The sequence below is a fragment of the Cydia amplana genome, chromosome 6 (genome assembly GCF_948474715.1).
Source record: "Cydia amplana chromosome 6, ilCydAmpl1.1, whole genome shotgun sequence".
NCBI classification, from domain to species: Eukaryota; Metazoa; Arthropoda; class Insecta; order Lepidoptera; family Tortricidae; genus Cydia; species Cydia amplana.
Window position 1 is genome coordinate 5,532,210 of NC_086074.1, and position 16,393 is coordinate 5,548,602.

General features: G+C 34.3%; 1 protein-coding gene across 1 annotated transcript in view; it reads left to right on the top strand.

Annotated features, from left to right (window-relative positions):
* Positions 1-16,393, top strand: part of LOC134648669 (uncharacterized) — a 38,062-nt gene that overhangs the window by 8,426 nt on the left and 13,243 nt on the right. Inside the window, exon 4 of the mRNA XM_063503165.1 lies at positions 7,139-7,318. Within this exon, the coding sequence (XP_063359235.1) occupies positions 7,139-7,318 (180 nt within the window). The remainder of the gene's footprint in view (positions 1-7,138; positions 7,319-16,393) is intronic.

A 16,393-nucleotide genomic window follows, 5' to 3' on the forward strand; every position in this document is an offset into this window, starting at 1 on the left:
TTTTCATACTAAAACAAGACTGACTTTACGGTGCATAGTTTCCGTATAAACCGAATTACTGTAGCAATGAAAACATGAATATGTATGTTCTCAAAACAACAGCCACAAATCGCGTAAGCGCCTATCGCACTAAGCTCTTTATACGTTAAGTACGCCAGCGCCACCGAAATCGTGTATAGTGTATTTACGTAAGTGTTTAATGACAAAAAAACTCGAACTTTATTTAAAATCAATGTACCAACTTATACCTAGGTTACAGAAAAAAATTAAAGAGATTAATAACACAGACCGCTACGCCCGCTAAAATTAATTAAAACTGTTTCCGTATAAGGAAGTGGCAACATATCGGTTTATTTACGTAATCTAGAAATCTAGCTCATAGCTGTTCTAGGTAATGTATGCAAAAGGAAAAAAATACGATTAAGAAAGTATTAGGTAGCTTTAAGCGGATTTTACAGTGCTAATATAATTTCTTCCAGACGTATTGACACGATTTCGCTGATCGATCTTTCTACAATATAGTCTCTTTACTATAAAATTATATACATGCAAAATCCCATAATTATGTTGAAAGCGCAGCAATAAGCGGTGAAGATAATCACGTCCGCACTGACCGCAAATAATGTGGCGTGATTGCGCTGACGCGGCGGCTTGTTGCGTATACGCACTCTTGTTGTAAAACTGGGGAGTATCGACTAAGCGTGAGCGAGATGCACCGTGAGTCGTGTCAAGTTCATTGTGCAAATTCTCAAAAGTCGAATAGGCCTCGGTGGCGTGATGATAGTTAGATTTTTTGTTGTTTCTTTGCTCCTTTAGACAAATATGATATTATTATATTTATCATTGGCAGGTTAGTAATCTATATATATAAATGCAAGTGTCCTGACTGACTGACTGACTGACTGACTGACTGACTGATTCATCAACGCAGAGCCGAAACAACAAAAGCTAGAAAGTTGAAATTTGCACACTAGGTTGAATTTATAAAGTGTACAAGAGATAAGAAGCGATTTTGAAAAATTCAACCCCGAAGGGGGTTAAAAAGGGGATGAAAGGTTGTATGGGGTGCAAGTTTTATTTTAAGCTAGGAATTTGAAACTTTGTAAAAATGTACTATATTAAAAAACAAGAAAACTGATTTCTGCGTTTTCGAAAATTCATCCCCCAAGGTGGTGAAAAAGGGGTTGAAAGTTTGTATGGAGATCAAATATTTTTGTGAGTGTTGGACTTGAAACTTTGTATATAGGGATATTATTATAAGACGGGAAAAGTAATTTCAGCGTTTTTGAAAATTCATCCCCTAACAGGGTTAAAAAGGGGATGAAAGTTTGAATCCATTACAAATGCTTTGAAACTTCTCAGAAATACATAATAGCCGATGACAAGAAAAAGGAATTGCGACGTTTTAGGTAATTCAACCCCTAAGGGGGTAAAAAAGGGGATGAAACTTTGTCCTAGGGTGCAAATTTTATTTTAAGCTAGGACCTTGAAACTTCGTAAAAAGGTATTAAATTAAAAAACAAGAAAACTAATTTCAGCGTTTTTAAAACTTTATCCCCCGAGGTGGTAAAAAAGGGGTTGAAAGTTTGTACGGAGATCAAATATTTTTGAGAGTGCGGGACTTGAATCTTTGTATTTGGGGATATTATTAGAAGACAGGAAAAGTTATTTCAGCGTTTTGTAAAATTCATCCCCTAACAGGGTTAAAAAGGGGTTGAAAGTTTGTATGGAGTTCAAATTTTATTTGAAGTTAAGAACTTGAAACTTCGTAAAAATATATGTTATTAAAATACAAGAAAACTAATTTCAGCGTTTTTGAATTATCATCCCCTAAGGTGGTGAAAAAGGGGTTGAAAGTTTGTATGGATATCAAAATTTTTTTCGAACGCGGGACTTGAATCTTTGTATTTCGGGATATTATTAAAATACAGCAAAAATTATTACAGCGTTTTGTAAAATTCATCCCCCAACAGGGTTAAAAAGGGGTTGAAATTGTTAATCCATTACAAATGCTTTGAAACTTCTTAGAAAGGCATAATAGCCGATTACAAAAAAAAGTAATTGCTACGCTTTTGGAAATTCAACCCCTAAGGGGGATAAAAAGAGGATGAAAGTTCGTCTTAGGGTGCAAATTTTATTTTAAGCTAGGAACTTGAAACTTTGCAAAAAGATATTAAATTAAGATACAAGAAAACTAATTTCAGCGTTTTTGAAAATTCATCCCCTAAGGTGGTGAAAAAGCGGTTGGATGTTTGTATGGATATATTGGATATCAAACATTTTTTCGAACGCACGACTTGAATCTTTCTATTTGGTGATATTATTAGAAGACAGGAAAAGTTATTTTAGCGTTTTGTAAAATTCATCCCCTAACAGGGTTAAAAAGGGGGTTGAAAGTTTGTATAGGGTTCAAATTTTATTTAAAACTACAAACTTGAAACTTCGTAAAAATGTATTTTATCAAAAGAGAAGAAAACGAATGTCAGAGATTTTTATAATTCATCCCCCGAGGTGGTGAAAAAGGGGTTGAAAATTTGTATGGAGGCCAAACATTTTTTTGAGTGCGGGACTTGAATCGTTGTAAAAAGGCATATTATTAGAATACAAGAAAAATAATTTCAGCTTTTAAAAAAATCATCCCCTAAAATGGTTAAAAAGCGGTTGAAAGTTTGTATAGGGTCAAATTTTATTTAAAGCTAGGAACTTCAAACTTCGTAAATAGGTAGTTATGTAGTAGGTTTTATTAAATAGAGGACATGAAAATCTTCTAAGGGGTTTAGAGGGATTATATCGAGGACAATTTTATTCAGTTAGGGGCTTGAAACTTCGTAGGTTGTGAAAAACAAAGTCTCATGCGTTGTATAATATTAATCATTAACAAATGATTAACCGTCTTACCGCAATCTCTTGCTGCATAATGTTCTAGGCTAATGTAGAATATATAACCACCAATATACAAATCCACGCGTACGAAGTCGCGGGCAACAGCTAGTTTTTTATATTGTTAATGATTGTGTGACGTTAATACAATAGTACCTACAAATAAAATATATTTTTTAAAGATTTTTACTAGCCTGTATGATTATTAATTAAACTGAAACCGTGAAACTCTCCGCCTTGCATCTACTTTATCGCATGTACTTGTTGTGCCAATGTCACGGGTATTAATTACCTGTTATTTCAGTAGGAATTTTTTTTTACTTGTTAGCGCTTGCGTCGTTTCGTCAATCTTTTATAGACCACCTATAACGGCAATAACAGTAAGCGGGGCACGTGATTACTCTATTGCATGCTACTTCGCCGTAATCGATATTTAAACGGCTGCGGCAATTCTTGCAATATACTGGTATCTGCAAAGTCTCGTACGTCTGGGAGACATTACGTTGACTGCATTACCTACTACGAGCCCGGCCCAACTCGCACATATAAACCAATGGTTTGGCCTGCACAGATTGACCAATTAGTTAATTAATTTACCTACAAACGTATGAATTTGCCAATAAATACATGTTTATTTAGGCAGAGGCATAGGCATGATTGGTCTGAGATTTCTGAGAAGGTTATGTGTACCTTTTATTCTTAAAGATGATATCTATATGTATATCAATACGCGCTTATGGAATACCCATATGGAAATATCGCATCCCCCAAGTCTATGCGTGGTGGTCAAATCCATGTCAAATCCCATAATGTAGTCGTAGCAGGTGCGAATTTTATAAGGCACGTATTTCAGTTGAAGCGAAAGGCGTACGCATGGGGAATACTATTTGTATGGCGTTGTCATTCTCTTTTTCGGATTCACCAAGGGGTGTAAGGGTTGTTCAGTAGATAATTGTATATTCCAAGCCATGTTAAATAAATTAGGGCTAGATGCCTTTCTCAATAGTGACACTAACAAAATAATTAAAATATAAATAGTTGTCAACTTCATGAATGTAAGTAGTGCCTACGATTCTACGTGTCCGTATGACTGTGACATACGGACAGACGAACGGACATATGGACAGACGATAATGTTAATGTTGATCTTCTTTTATTCATAAAGTTTTTTAAGATTATTATGAATTGATATTGACATTTTTTCTTATTTTACGGCAGCTTTTTTGTGATGTCAAATGAAGATGTTGGTTTTAGTTTTTTTTCACTCAACGTATTAAAATCATAGTGCCGTTATAAAATAATATTTATGCTTAGAATTTCAACATTTTAAAAATCGTACCTACTACATATATTATTATTATGTCAATGTATTGGAATGGTTCTTAATATTGTATAGATAGTGCCTATGTTATTTCAAGGAGTGATATAATCTCAACAACAACTAAACATAACAGAAAAGTCAAAAGTTAAAGTCGCCAATCTCAAAGTCTTGAATCTTGTTTTTTTTCTTGTATACAGTACATGATACAATTCCGATCGTGAACCATATATGCTTGCATTGTAGTGGGATTATCAAATACCCGTAATCAGTAATTACACTGCATGCTGCACGACGTCCCATCGACCCATTCATAGGTCAAGACTGCTTGAAGAATGACTCATGCCTTACTACACAGTGTGCAAGGAAACCAGTTTTTCGTTTGAAATTATAGCCTAGGCCACTTATACCATAACCTACCAGGAACCTATACCATAACTTGAATTGCTTTAGCCTTAAGCTAATTGTCTATTCGAAAAATAAACTGTCTATTTTACACATTATTACATAAAAGTTATATAAACTCAACCATTAAAGCTAACTAAGGTTAATAATATTACCTTTTTCTAAAGAATTCATGTTTATTTAAGTAGAATTTTATAACTGTGCTTGAGCAATGTGAGTGACGATGTCCATCTATAACACTTCCGTGCCCGTGTTACGAGATAGCTACCTACTCGTATGCCTGATGCTTGGTCACATTGGTCACCAGACCATTTCCGTTGCACTCATGTCGTATAAGTATGTTATGATCTTATGATACCCTTATATACAAACGTTTTCGAATCTTGACTAATAATTAACTCACAAAGATTGCTCTTTATACACTAAAATTAATGTTTTAATACGTATAATCCGCTGTAACGACTATATAGAATCCGGAGTGGGTACCGTACGCGTAATATCATTATAATAGTTTCCCCCGTTCATTTAGAAAATTTATTTAACTCGATCTGGTTATTATTACGTTACGCCTTTACAACATCGGTGTGAATATTGTAAGTAAAAATCAATAAATCCGAGAATATACGAGTACCTACACTACAGAATTCAACAATTTTAACTAGGTATATACTCATAGTGTTCTCTAGTTATTTGCCAAAAAAAGTATTATTTTTATTAACTTACAAATCAATTTTTTTTTATGCAGGGTAAAGGTAGGTGCATATTATTATTATCAATTAAATTAATTATTATCCTCTTAGTATTCATAAAATCAATATTACATTGTGTTTGAATTATATTAAAAATAACAGTTAAATTAGAGTTGATAGCCGGAACTACCTACCTAACGAAACATCAGAAAGTGTTTATGTTAAAAGTAATCTCTCAAGATTTCAAGTAAGTATGTCAAGAGGAATTGAAACAGCAAGTGCTTGTGTGACAAGTTTTGTTACGTAGTGTAACGATCGGACGGAATCGACGGGCCGTTGAATTACCTACATATATATGTAGAATTGTTAATAGCTTATAATATAATATTTTTCACCACACCAGCTCGGAAAGGCTTACTTTGCACTTCAAGCTAGATAGCAAAGATAGCAAAGTTGCATTTCATTCACATGTGAGGCAAAGTAATCAAATGCAAATTTTGAGTTGTTTTCCTATGTTTGCTGGTAGAATTTACTTTTAAATGATGATTTTTGATGATAAATATTTAATAAAATTAATTTGGAGTTGATTTGGTTTGATTTTGTTTGATATTTTACATTTAATATTTGCTTCGGGTTGGTGTGGTGAAAAATTTTGTGTTTGACTCGGGGGCAAATTTTGTTTAACCCTCGTGCTTTGAAACCCTCGCAACGCTCAAGATTCCATTTTGTGTTTAAAGAACTTTATTTCTCAAAAGAAATTATACATTTCACTTCGTGAGAATACATACTAAAATAAAAGTAAATCAGTGAGCATCGCAAGTTATACAAAACAAACAAAAACAATAACCAATTAAATTAAATTATGTCACAATAACAAGTTGCAGGTAGCATTAGAAAAGACGAGAAACTTACACGTAAAATGCAGAACAAGTTCATTTTAAAGAATAATTAATACAATACCTACATGTTAAAAACAGAACGATCATCTAACTTAAGTTCAAAATGGTAAACATGTTGCAATACAATGGTAACCCGTTTATCGATAACAATTCTTTGTTTCCAAGCTGCAACTCCCAGGGCCGGACTTAGACATTATTAATAACATACTCACGTAATTCATTTTTAAATTTGTGGAAATTTTTGCAGTCTTATATGGATTTCGGTAATTTATTGTAAAATTGTAAAACGTAACTCGCTACGCTCGTGGTTCAATTCTGGAATCTTTCACTAGCTCGGGTATCAATATTAGCACGAGCGGTTAAACAACAACTTTGCCCCCTTGTAAAATAAATAACTATTAAAGGTATACTTATGACATTAAAATCAAAATTCTAGATTTGATATAAATGTAAACACAATTTATTGATCGTACGAATAATGCATACCTATACCTTGCCTATATACCTATTTGTATTCAAGATAATAAAGTTTTATTGCAAACAATACAGACAATTGTAAAATTCATGTAAGTACTAACAATAATGGCGATGAAAGTATATTATTATTACCTAGGTTGTAGCGAGCATAATGCCACCTTTCGTGAACATGTTTGTTGTTTTAATATGTACATATATAATGATATTTGATGTATGTCATTTCTCTCACAAATCGATACCAATTGTGCTTTCCTCCTCCGTAATAAAAGATAATAACCCGTTGAATATGAAATGGAAAGAAATCATTTAAATATAAGTAATTTATTAGGTACCTAAAAAATCATTTAAGTCTTAAAATGCAATGAATTGACAGGACCTTTAATTTTCCGAAGACTATCTGGAGCAAATAAAACTATAGTTACTTATAATAATAAGTTGCAAAATGAAACAGCTGTTAATTTGTTTTTCAGAGAGTTGGGGTCAAACGGACGGGCACCGGTTCACGTACCCTGCGTCGCCGCTGCTGACTCAAGCAGCGGATGTAAGGCCTGACTCACTGTGCAAGGAAGGCCCGGGCCAGGGCGACGAGTGCGTCCATGTGAAGAGCGTGCCACTGGGCTCCACTGTGGAAGTCGTCATGTTCGATCAGGGTAAGTGTTACTAGTCAAGTCACTATTAACCATAAACTTCTCGTACTAGATCTGCACGTAGTGTGAAGAAGTATCTCCTAGTTAAAGGATGATTATATAGTAGGTACCTTGAGATCGAAGGCAGTGGAAATTATAGGGTTATGTATAGTTGTAATAGTAAATGTATAGGTAGGTGTTTTTGACTGAGAGAAATCAAGAGTTACGTAACGGCAGGTCTGTCGTATTTTACTTTACATGCCTAAGGAAATTAATGAATGATGATTATTTTTCTAAATTAAGGAAGCGACATTCTTGATAAGTAAGTAACAATGTTGAATTCAAAATCGTTGGAAGTGGGTATCAATCATTGCCGCAGATGGCTTAATGAGATTATCCCTTTTAACTTTGTTTTATGCTCAAGTTGGTCCTTAATGGAGTTTGAATCTTTAACTAACGTTTAGCCGACAAAAGGATTCGCTCTGAAAATTACAATTTAGAAATACCAGTACACTTTTTTACTAGTAAAATTTCACCAGTATGCTTCGTGATCCGTCGATATATAATTGTAAGAGAACATGAAATCATAAACCTAGCCAGTTGTTTGATGATTTGATTTAATCACTACGGTTGACTACATTGATATAGTATAAAGAACTGGATACCCAATCAGCCGCCAAAAATGGCCCCACAAAAGTGATGTCAAAACAGATCATGCATTACTTTTTCGTTTAGTCTTGTTTGAAACGCTCAAATGTGAAGTTGTCAACAATTACGAAATGTGCCGTTAAAATATGTAAAAATAACAATGATAAAGCAAGGAAAAAGGATGGAATGTATTTCTTTCGGTTAGTTCTTTGGATAGCATTACATAATTTATGTAATCTGGTGGTAATTTTATGGTTTTGAATAAATTAATTTGTTAGTACCAAAGAAGGGATGTCAAGGAACAAAATTCTAATGAGTCGATGTGAGGTCAATATTTTTTTTTATTTTTATATGGAATTCATAAGAAATAATATTATGTTTAAATTGAAGATTTCCAAGAAAACCTATGCGACGTGCAAAGTGGACTGCTATTTAATTATAGCAAGAGATAGGGGTGATGCAGTTTTAAACAAGGCAAAACGGCACTTGTGTGTTCGGCCCATTTCCCTGTTTCCGACATATACACCACCAATAAGGGCTTATATCGACTAACTATAAATGCTAAACCTGTCGGAACACAGTGACAACCACAGGATTTTTTTTATAAAGTATAGGTAGACTTTATAAAAAAAATCTAATCAGTATCTAAATTTCCCCGTGCACCCGTGCTATGAGTAAATGTAGATCTTAAATACACAGTTATTTAATAAGTAGAATTTATTTCAAGGAAATTAGTATTTAAAGACGTATACTTACGAATTAAAAATTTAATTTGTTTGAATTTGAACCACGAATTAATTTTATTTGAGCTCCCGATTAAATTAAATTTGTTTTATTTATTACTTCAATTGGTTTTCCTGTACAGTAATACATATTAAAGTGTACCAAAGTGACTCCATTCTTTCATTATTCTCGTTTGACGTTGTTTGACGTAAATACGTTACGTTTAGTGCCATCGGACTAAATTTTTTAACAGTGTTGGTACTTATGTTTGCAAATTTGACACTTAATGCTTACGACATTAAGCTCTTTTCTGTACGAAACATTTATCTTGACTCAAAATTTACGTAAGCGTTTTTATCATCAATGCAAATGGTGCGAAACGTCATTGGGATCCACATTTCTTGACGTTTTTGTTCTGCTTTGTGTGTCTATTTCTTTTATATTAAGTCAGTGGTTGACTACATTGGTTTGCGTGACAGCGACATATAATTATATTTCAACGTATACGCCGCAAACGCTTCTACACGTGCCTCAGGGCCCGATTCGGATTTTTGAAATAGACATCTGTTAGATATCTTTTAGACATCGCCAAGATACGATAACGATATGTTTAAGAACTGACCTGTCAAATTTGACATTTGCGCGATTCTGGAGATACTCTTGAACGATTTCCACAAGACATGGCTTGGAGATCCAATTCACATCTAATAGATATCTAACTCTATCTAACGTAAAAGTGATATTGGTTGCTCGAATTGCGCTGCAAAAGAGAACTAGTTGAAATCTAAACTATAACGTATCTAGAATTGATCTAGTACGTGTCGTCTCTTGTGAATATCTTGAAGTTCGAATACGGCAGTCTGTCCCACATTTATCTGATATTCTATTGTAAACTAATTTTTGGGTCGGAACGCAATCTTGACTTTCTACCTCTACGTAACGTTTCGTTATTTTAGACTGCACTTTATAATTACAGTAATTGAATGTGTTAGAGATTTGAAAGGTGCTTATTTAAATTATTAAAATGGTATTAAATCTAAATTATCTTTCACCTTCATTAAGTGATATTAGTTCCAGATCTTATAAATTATAAACAGATTAGCTAGAAGCATTAAAGCTTATACTTGGATAGGCTATTAAGCTATGTGGCGATAATTGAAAGAGCCTAGAAGTTTAAGTAATGCTGTAAAATTTGAGTGTAAGTGTGGACCAGCCTTAAAAGGCTTTAACGGCTTTCTTCGTGGAAAGCTTTAAACGTTACTTGCTCAACACCTGACTGTTTGCATAAACCAACGGGATGTATCTACGTGTCAATATTCGCGATTACAATAGCAGGTTATGCAACCATAAATGTATAGGAAATCTTACCTTTGACAGACGTTCACCTCTTGCTGGCTGTGGATAAATAGTTACGTTTAAACATACATCTTATCTAAACACCGATAAGTATCATGCCTAATCATAAATAAAATGTTATAAGCAGCTTTCGTTCTCGTTGTATCTAGGACTGGTGATGGTATCAGGAACTTGTTTTAGCGACCTTTAAACAGCCATATTCGAACTTTAAGATACGTCAAATATTAGATATCTAAATATTAGACATCACCAAGATATGTCAGTGTCAAACAAGTGGCAAAAATGACGTTTATTCAAACAAAAACGTCACTATTGACACTTGTTTGACACTGACATATCTTGGTGACATCTAGTTCAAAATCCGAATCGGGCCCAAAGTGTCCGAAGCAAGTTACTTCCGGTATCGCGATAGCTGTTGGTAAATTGTCATTTATCGGGAATCCAATAAAAAAAGTTGTTTTCTAGTTCATAATAGACAATTGTCATTAAATATAGAAATGCCGCTAAAAATTATTGATTGCCTAGCCATTCTTGTATTTTTTATTGTTTTATTCTATTGTCGTTAATTTATATTTTTACCTATTTAGGTGTTCTGGTAAAAAGCGCTGGTGGCCTAGCGGTAAGAGCGTGCGACTTGCAATCCGGAGGTTGCGGGTTCGAACCCCGGCTCGTACCAATGAGTTTTTCGGAACTTATGTACGAAATATCATTTGATATTTACCAGTCGCTTTTCGGTGAAGGAAAACATCGTGAGGAAACCGGACTAATCCCAATACCTAGCCTAGTTTACCCTCTGGGTTGGAAGGTCAGATGGCAGTCGTTTTCGTAAAAACTAGTGCCCACGCCAATTACTGGGATTAGTTGCCAAGCGGACCCCAGGCTCCCATGAGCCGTGGCAAAATGCCGGGACAACGCGAGGAAGCTGATGACCTATTTAGGTGTTCTGACATAAAACGATAATGTCACAAAACCGCATGTGTCGTAGACAAAGTTGTAGATGATAAAATAAAAATGTGGTCGCAACTTTCTCTCTATCGACCACAAATTGCATCCAGTTATATGTTACACAGTTAAACTGCAATATTATGCATTTAGGTCTTTCCTAGTTTTGAAATACATGGATACTTCCAGATAGCTTTATTTTTTTACATTTAATCAAGTATAGCTGCGAGTTAAACTAATGTTCACTCACTACCACAGCGAAAATCGGAGTTCGCAAATTGCGGGCATCTTTCTCTGTCACTCTAATTATTAATATGAAGGCGTTCATTGGAGTAAAAGAGAAAGATCCCCGCAATTTGCGAAATATTTCGGTTTTCGCGGTAGACCTCCTGGGGCCTTATTCGACATGCCAATTTTGACGTCGCATGTTGAAGTTCATTTGAATCTGAACTATCGTGGGTTGTCGAATAGGTAAAGATCATTATCTGTCAGTGAATCTCATGTAAACAAATCATTTCATCGCTAGACTTGATTGTCTATTGGTATGGCCGCCATGTTTGGATTTATGACATTTAAAAGGGGATTCTATGGCATAGAGTAAACTGCATTTCTATTTTCTATAGTTTTTTGATTCCTCTACTCGACGCAAGATGGAGTTAACAGTCAAATTTTGATCTTGGCGTTATAAAAATAAACCGCAAGAACATGACATGCAGTTGCGTTGGTGTAGATCTATCATGAAAACGAATATATGACAATTGTCCAGAATTAAAAAAAACTTGACAATAAACATACAGCAATACATATACCACTAAATGTCAAAAAGAAAACAGATTTATTATAATTACTAGGTAACAAATTATATATAAAGTTTAAATTTTAAACCAATCGTCGTGGTTCTTAGCAATGAACTTCTTGTAACTTGTGTGAAAAATATCATTTGATATTACACCAATTAAATTACTTTATGGTGAAGTAAAATATCATGAGTCATGAGGAAGACGGAGTAGCCAGTAGCCACAATAAGCTATATTTTTGTCCTCTGGGTTAGATGGCAGTGAAATAGGGAGAGATAGTGAAGAATGCGGCAAAATAAGCATTTATTGTGTTGTTAGTAGTTAGTAGACTAGTTTTTTTTTCTAAAAATGAAAATTGACGCAACAGCAAGCTCATAGCCCCCTATGAGCCAGTCTATTAGGTGCAGGCTTAAGGGCTAATCCCGGGGGAAGCGGAGCGTCGGCGACTAGCTGGTGCATCTGCTTATTAACCTCTTCTCACTTTTACCTCAGGTCCTTTGATTAATAAATTAAGGTAAAATTCGTAAGAACTAGTGCCTGTATCATATTCTAAATTGGACGCTATGCCTAATTAGTTGTTATAAATTAAATAAAATAATTATTTATTTAATTAAATTTATAACAACGCAACGTGGGGTTATTCATGATGAATTTTAATGGCTTATATAAGACAGCGGTCGGCCTTAGAAATTTGGATTTTGTCAGTTTGAATGAACAGCAAACTGGAGACATTGAGATTAATTTTAAACTTATTATTTTAGGTGTTCGTAAGAAATAAGGTATTGACAGACATTGACGGAAAATCGCGAAAACCCGGCCAGGTGCGTCGGACCACGCAAAACGGAGGAGGATTCCATACTTACTTCTTCTACCATGTATCCATATGCCAAAATAGCAACAAAAAAGCCGAACAAAAATACCGTTTCTTCGCAGCACTAGATTTCAGTCCTTTTTTTAGAAAAGTAATATGTTTAGGTACATAATATATATATGTAAGTAATTTTGTTATGTGAAACTTATATGTTGTGTTACGAGACTTACGAGTAGGTAACTTTAAACTTTAACAGCCTAACAGATCCCAATAAGGCCTAGTTTACCCTCTGGGTTGGAAGGTCAGATGGCAGTTGCTTTCGGAAAAACTAGTGCCTACGTCAATCCTTGGGATTAATTGTCAAGAGAACAATAGGTTCTCATGATCCGTGGCAAAATCGAGATAACGCGAGGAAGAATAACTTTGTCACAAGAATATTTGGCCAAATATAAATCCTTATTTTAATACTCTCGTGTATTTGACCTACCTACTCGTATTGAGTCGTATTTTGCCACCTAGTAGCCTCGAATTGGTTGTGTAAGGATACTGTGTGGTTTATATAGATTTTTAGTACTTATAAAACATTTTTCTAGATTAAATAAGCTAAGTGACTTTTAAAAGTATTTGTAATGATCGATCACGTGAATGGTCACGTGATCGATCCCTCCATCTTGAATATTGAACGATTTCGTGGGGTGACGTTCGAACGATAAGGTCGATCAATATTAAAAATGGTAGAAGGTATTTGAATTGTGAGCAGGTCAGTTCGTTTTGTTTTGTGAGAACCCGAGATAATAATTATAGTATGTGTCTAAGTGTATACCTACTGTCGCGTGCGTGTGGTTAATCAGGCTCAAAGAGATTATATTCATTGTGCCAAATAAATGTATTTTTATCACACATACCGTTGTTTTAATAAAATGATTAGACCTCTTATATCTCAGAAGTGAGGATAGGCGAGTATTTTTACAAATCACTCGTTTATCCCGCCTGCAAAAGTTAATTAATCGGCCCTGGCACAATGAATACAATAATGACACAACAATTAAATGATATTGTTTTTGTTGACCACTTATTTTGACTAAATATTTTTTTAGTGTGAGGTTCGTGCTCACACTTAAATAATGATAGCTTAATACAACTAGGAAAGTAAACTAAATAGTAAAATAATGTAATGTAATAACAATTTGAGTCGTTTTGATTTCGTGATCTCAAATTTGTTTACGTGAGAAATATATTATGAAACGAGTGCATGCATACGTTAAAACGTATTGTCCTGTTCTGAGCTGTTTTGACAAAAAACAACAGTTACAAGTTTTACACTACAAAGATAATTATAATTTCCAATACCTAAGGTTGGGTGTTGCATTCTATTAAATACCTATTTACTTTATTACCTATACAATGTATTTCAATTGCGACGGTCAGATTTAATAATGTTTTGATTGGTTCGCAATTAAGTGTTTATTCTTATCTTAGTGTAGGTACTTGTAAATATAATTATATTTTCAAGTTTTGCCTAAAACTAGATGCGTGATGATATGCTAATAAGGCAATGCAATATAACTTCCCATTCTCTTTCCCTTTTCGTTTTTCTTTTATTCTTCGAATTACATTGAGTTTGAGTATGCACGTGTTACATTCATGTGAACAAGTCTATATTTATAATAGTTGTTTATTCAAATAATGACCAGATTATAAGTATAAAGAAACTAAACGATATGGTAAATGAAGAAATAAATCCTTATAATAGATTCATGCTTAAATACTTCGTAAATGGTACGGATAATTAAATTTTAATGTAACCATGATGAGGAGAATTTAAAATCATTTTTATAAAATAAATAATGAACCCGTTTCGACGCGCCCTGCGACGCGACGTTGCTTCAGGCTGCTGAAAAACACTGATAATTGATGAAAATTTAGAATTTTTGATACAGTGAAGATAATTATTAGAATCGGCCTGAAATATGTCTGGTTGATGAAAATAACTGAAATTTGTAAAAGTTTCAATTCTACATTAATGTAGAGCCTCATTCAAAACGGCCTGAAACGATATTTCAGCCTGCTGAAAGTGACTGAACTTGTGAATATTTCAAATGTTTTGATATTGTGTAGAGCTTCATTAGAAACGATTTGAAACGATATTTCAGGCTGCTGAAAGCAGCTGAAACTTGTTATAACTACAAATCAATCAATCAATCAATCAATCATTTATTTATTGCACCATGGTTACAACAAGAGATGTTACAACATTTATACAAGTAAGTACCTCATGGACCCTAAAAGGGTATGACAAACATTTCCTTAAACTAAGATTTATAATATTTACATATGTCATGCAATAAAGCACAAAAGTAGCATCGTATTAAATTATATAAATAGAACTAATAAATTACATATTAAAGCTATCTGCGAAGAAATCATTAATAGAATAATACACTTTTCTCGCAAGGAACCATTTCAATCTTTTTGCGTATGTTGTATCCCTTTCCTCTGCCTTTATAAAGTCTGGAATATGATTGTAGCATTTAGCTGCTGCATAAAGAGGGCTTTTTCCTATATATTTGTAATTTAGGCGCGGGTAGCTCAAGTTTGTATTTTAGCCTTCGATTTGGCAGCTGTTTGAACAAGTGTATGTTTTTTTTGACATAAATACATAATTCTAAAATATAAAGACATGGCAGCGTAAGTATGCCGTGCTCAAAAAAATGTGGCTTGCAGCTATCGGGTTCTTGGATACCCACCAATGCACGAACGCATTTCTTTTCATATTGTGTAGAACTTCATTAGAAACAACCTGTAAAGATCTTTCAGGCCCCTGAAAACTCCCTGAACTTAGTGAAAATTTAATAAATTGGCAGGGATGATAATATTTCGGGTTGTTAGAACCTGTTGGAAATGCTGATATTACGGGTTTAAATCGTGTTAGACATCAAGGTACTTAACTGACATCAAGGTACTTTGTCAGCTGATAGAGCTCTTTTAAAAAAACAACGTGTACTATTCTAATCATATTTTTAACCATATAGTGCAAGATGACGCTACACACTCGTAATGTTTGTAAGGACGGTTAAAAATTGGAAGGAGCGGCGATAATTAACCGTACAAATATAAGTTTGGCTTATTATTAACGGGGCAACTGAAATATTAAACAGGAACTTTCATTGGGCATACAATAATATTATTTGGCTGTGCATTAATAGTTTAGAGCCAATAAGTTTATATTAGTCTCAAATATAAGCATGATAATTATTAAAAAAAAAACTGGCAGCAAAATCAAGCCACCAAAAAAAACATATAGGGAACTTGAAGTGATAGGTTGGCGTCTAAAATAATAACTAAAATATTGCAAATATTATAGTCGAAATCCCTAATCATGAAACACCTAATGGCCATTGTACCATTAGGTCTTTAAATTTTTAATTACTTATTTCAATAGTTACCACTGTATTCTGCCAGAGTAGGTGCGACGACGAGCGAGGCGAGGAGGAGCATGTTAGGTTGACTGTGTAGTCAGTGTAGAGCCATGGTATTAAAAAAAATGTTCTTATTTAGTCAGTACGTACATGGACAGTAAATGACGATAAGGTCAGCGATGGTGGGTGCAGAGAGATCTTCTTCTTCTGTTGTCATGCCCTAGCGGGCGTCGGTGGCCACCTTTGCAAAGTCGTTTCTATTCTTGGCCAGTCTTGTTAGCGTGGCCGCGTCTTTGATGTTTGTCCATTTTTTAATGGCAGGCAGAAAGATGCGAAGTTCAGATCTTAATGTCACAGAAGTGGACGTTAACGAATGTGAGATTCGGGAACGTCCAACGCGTAA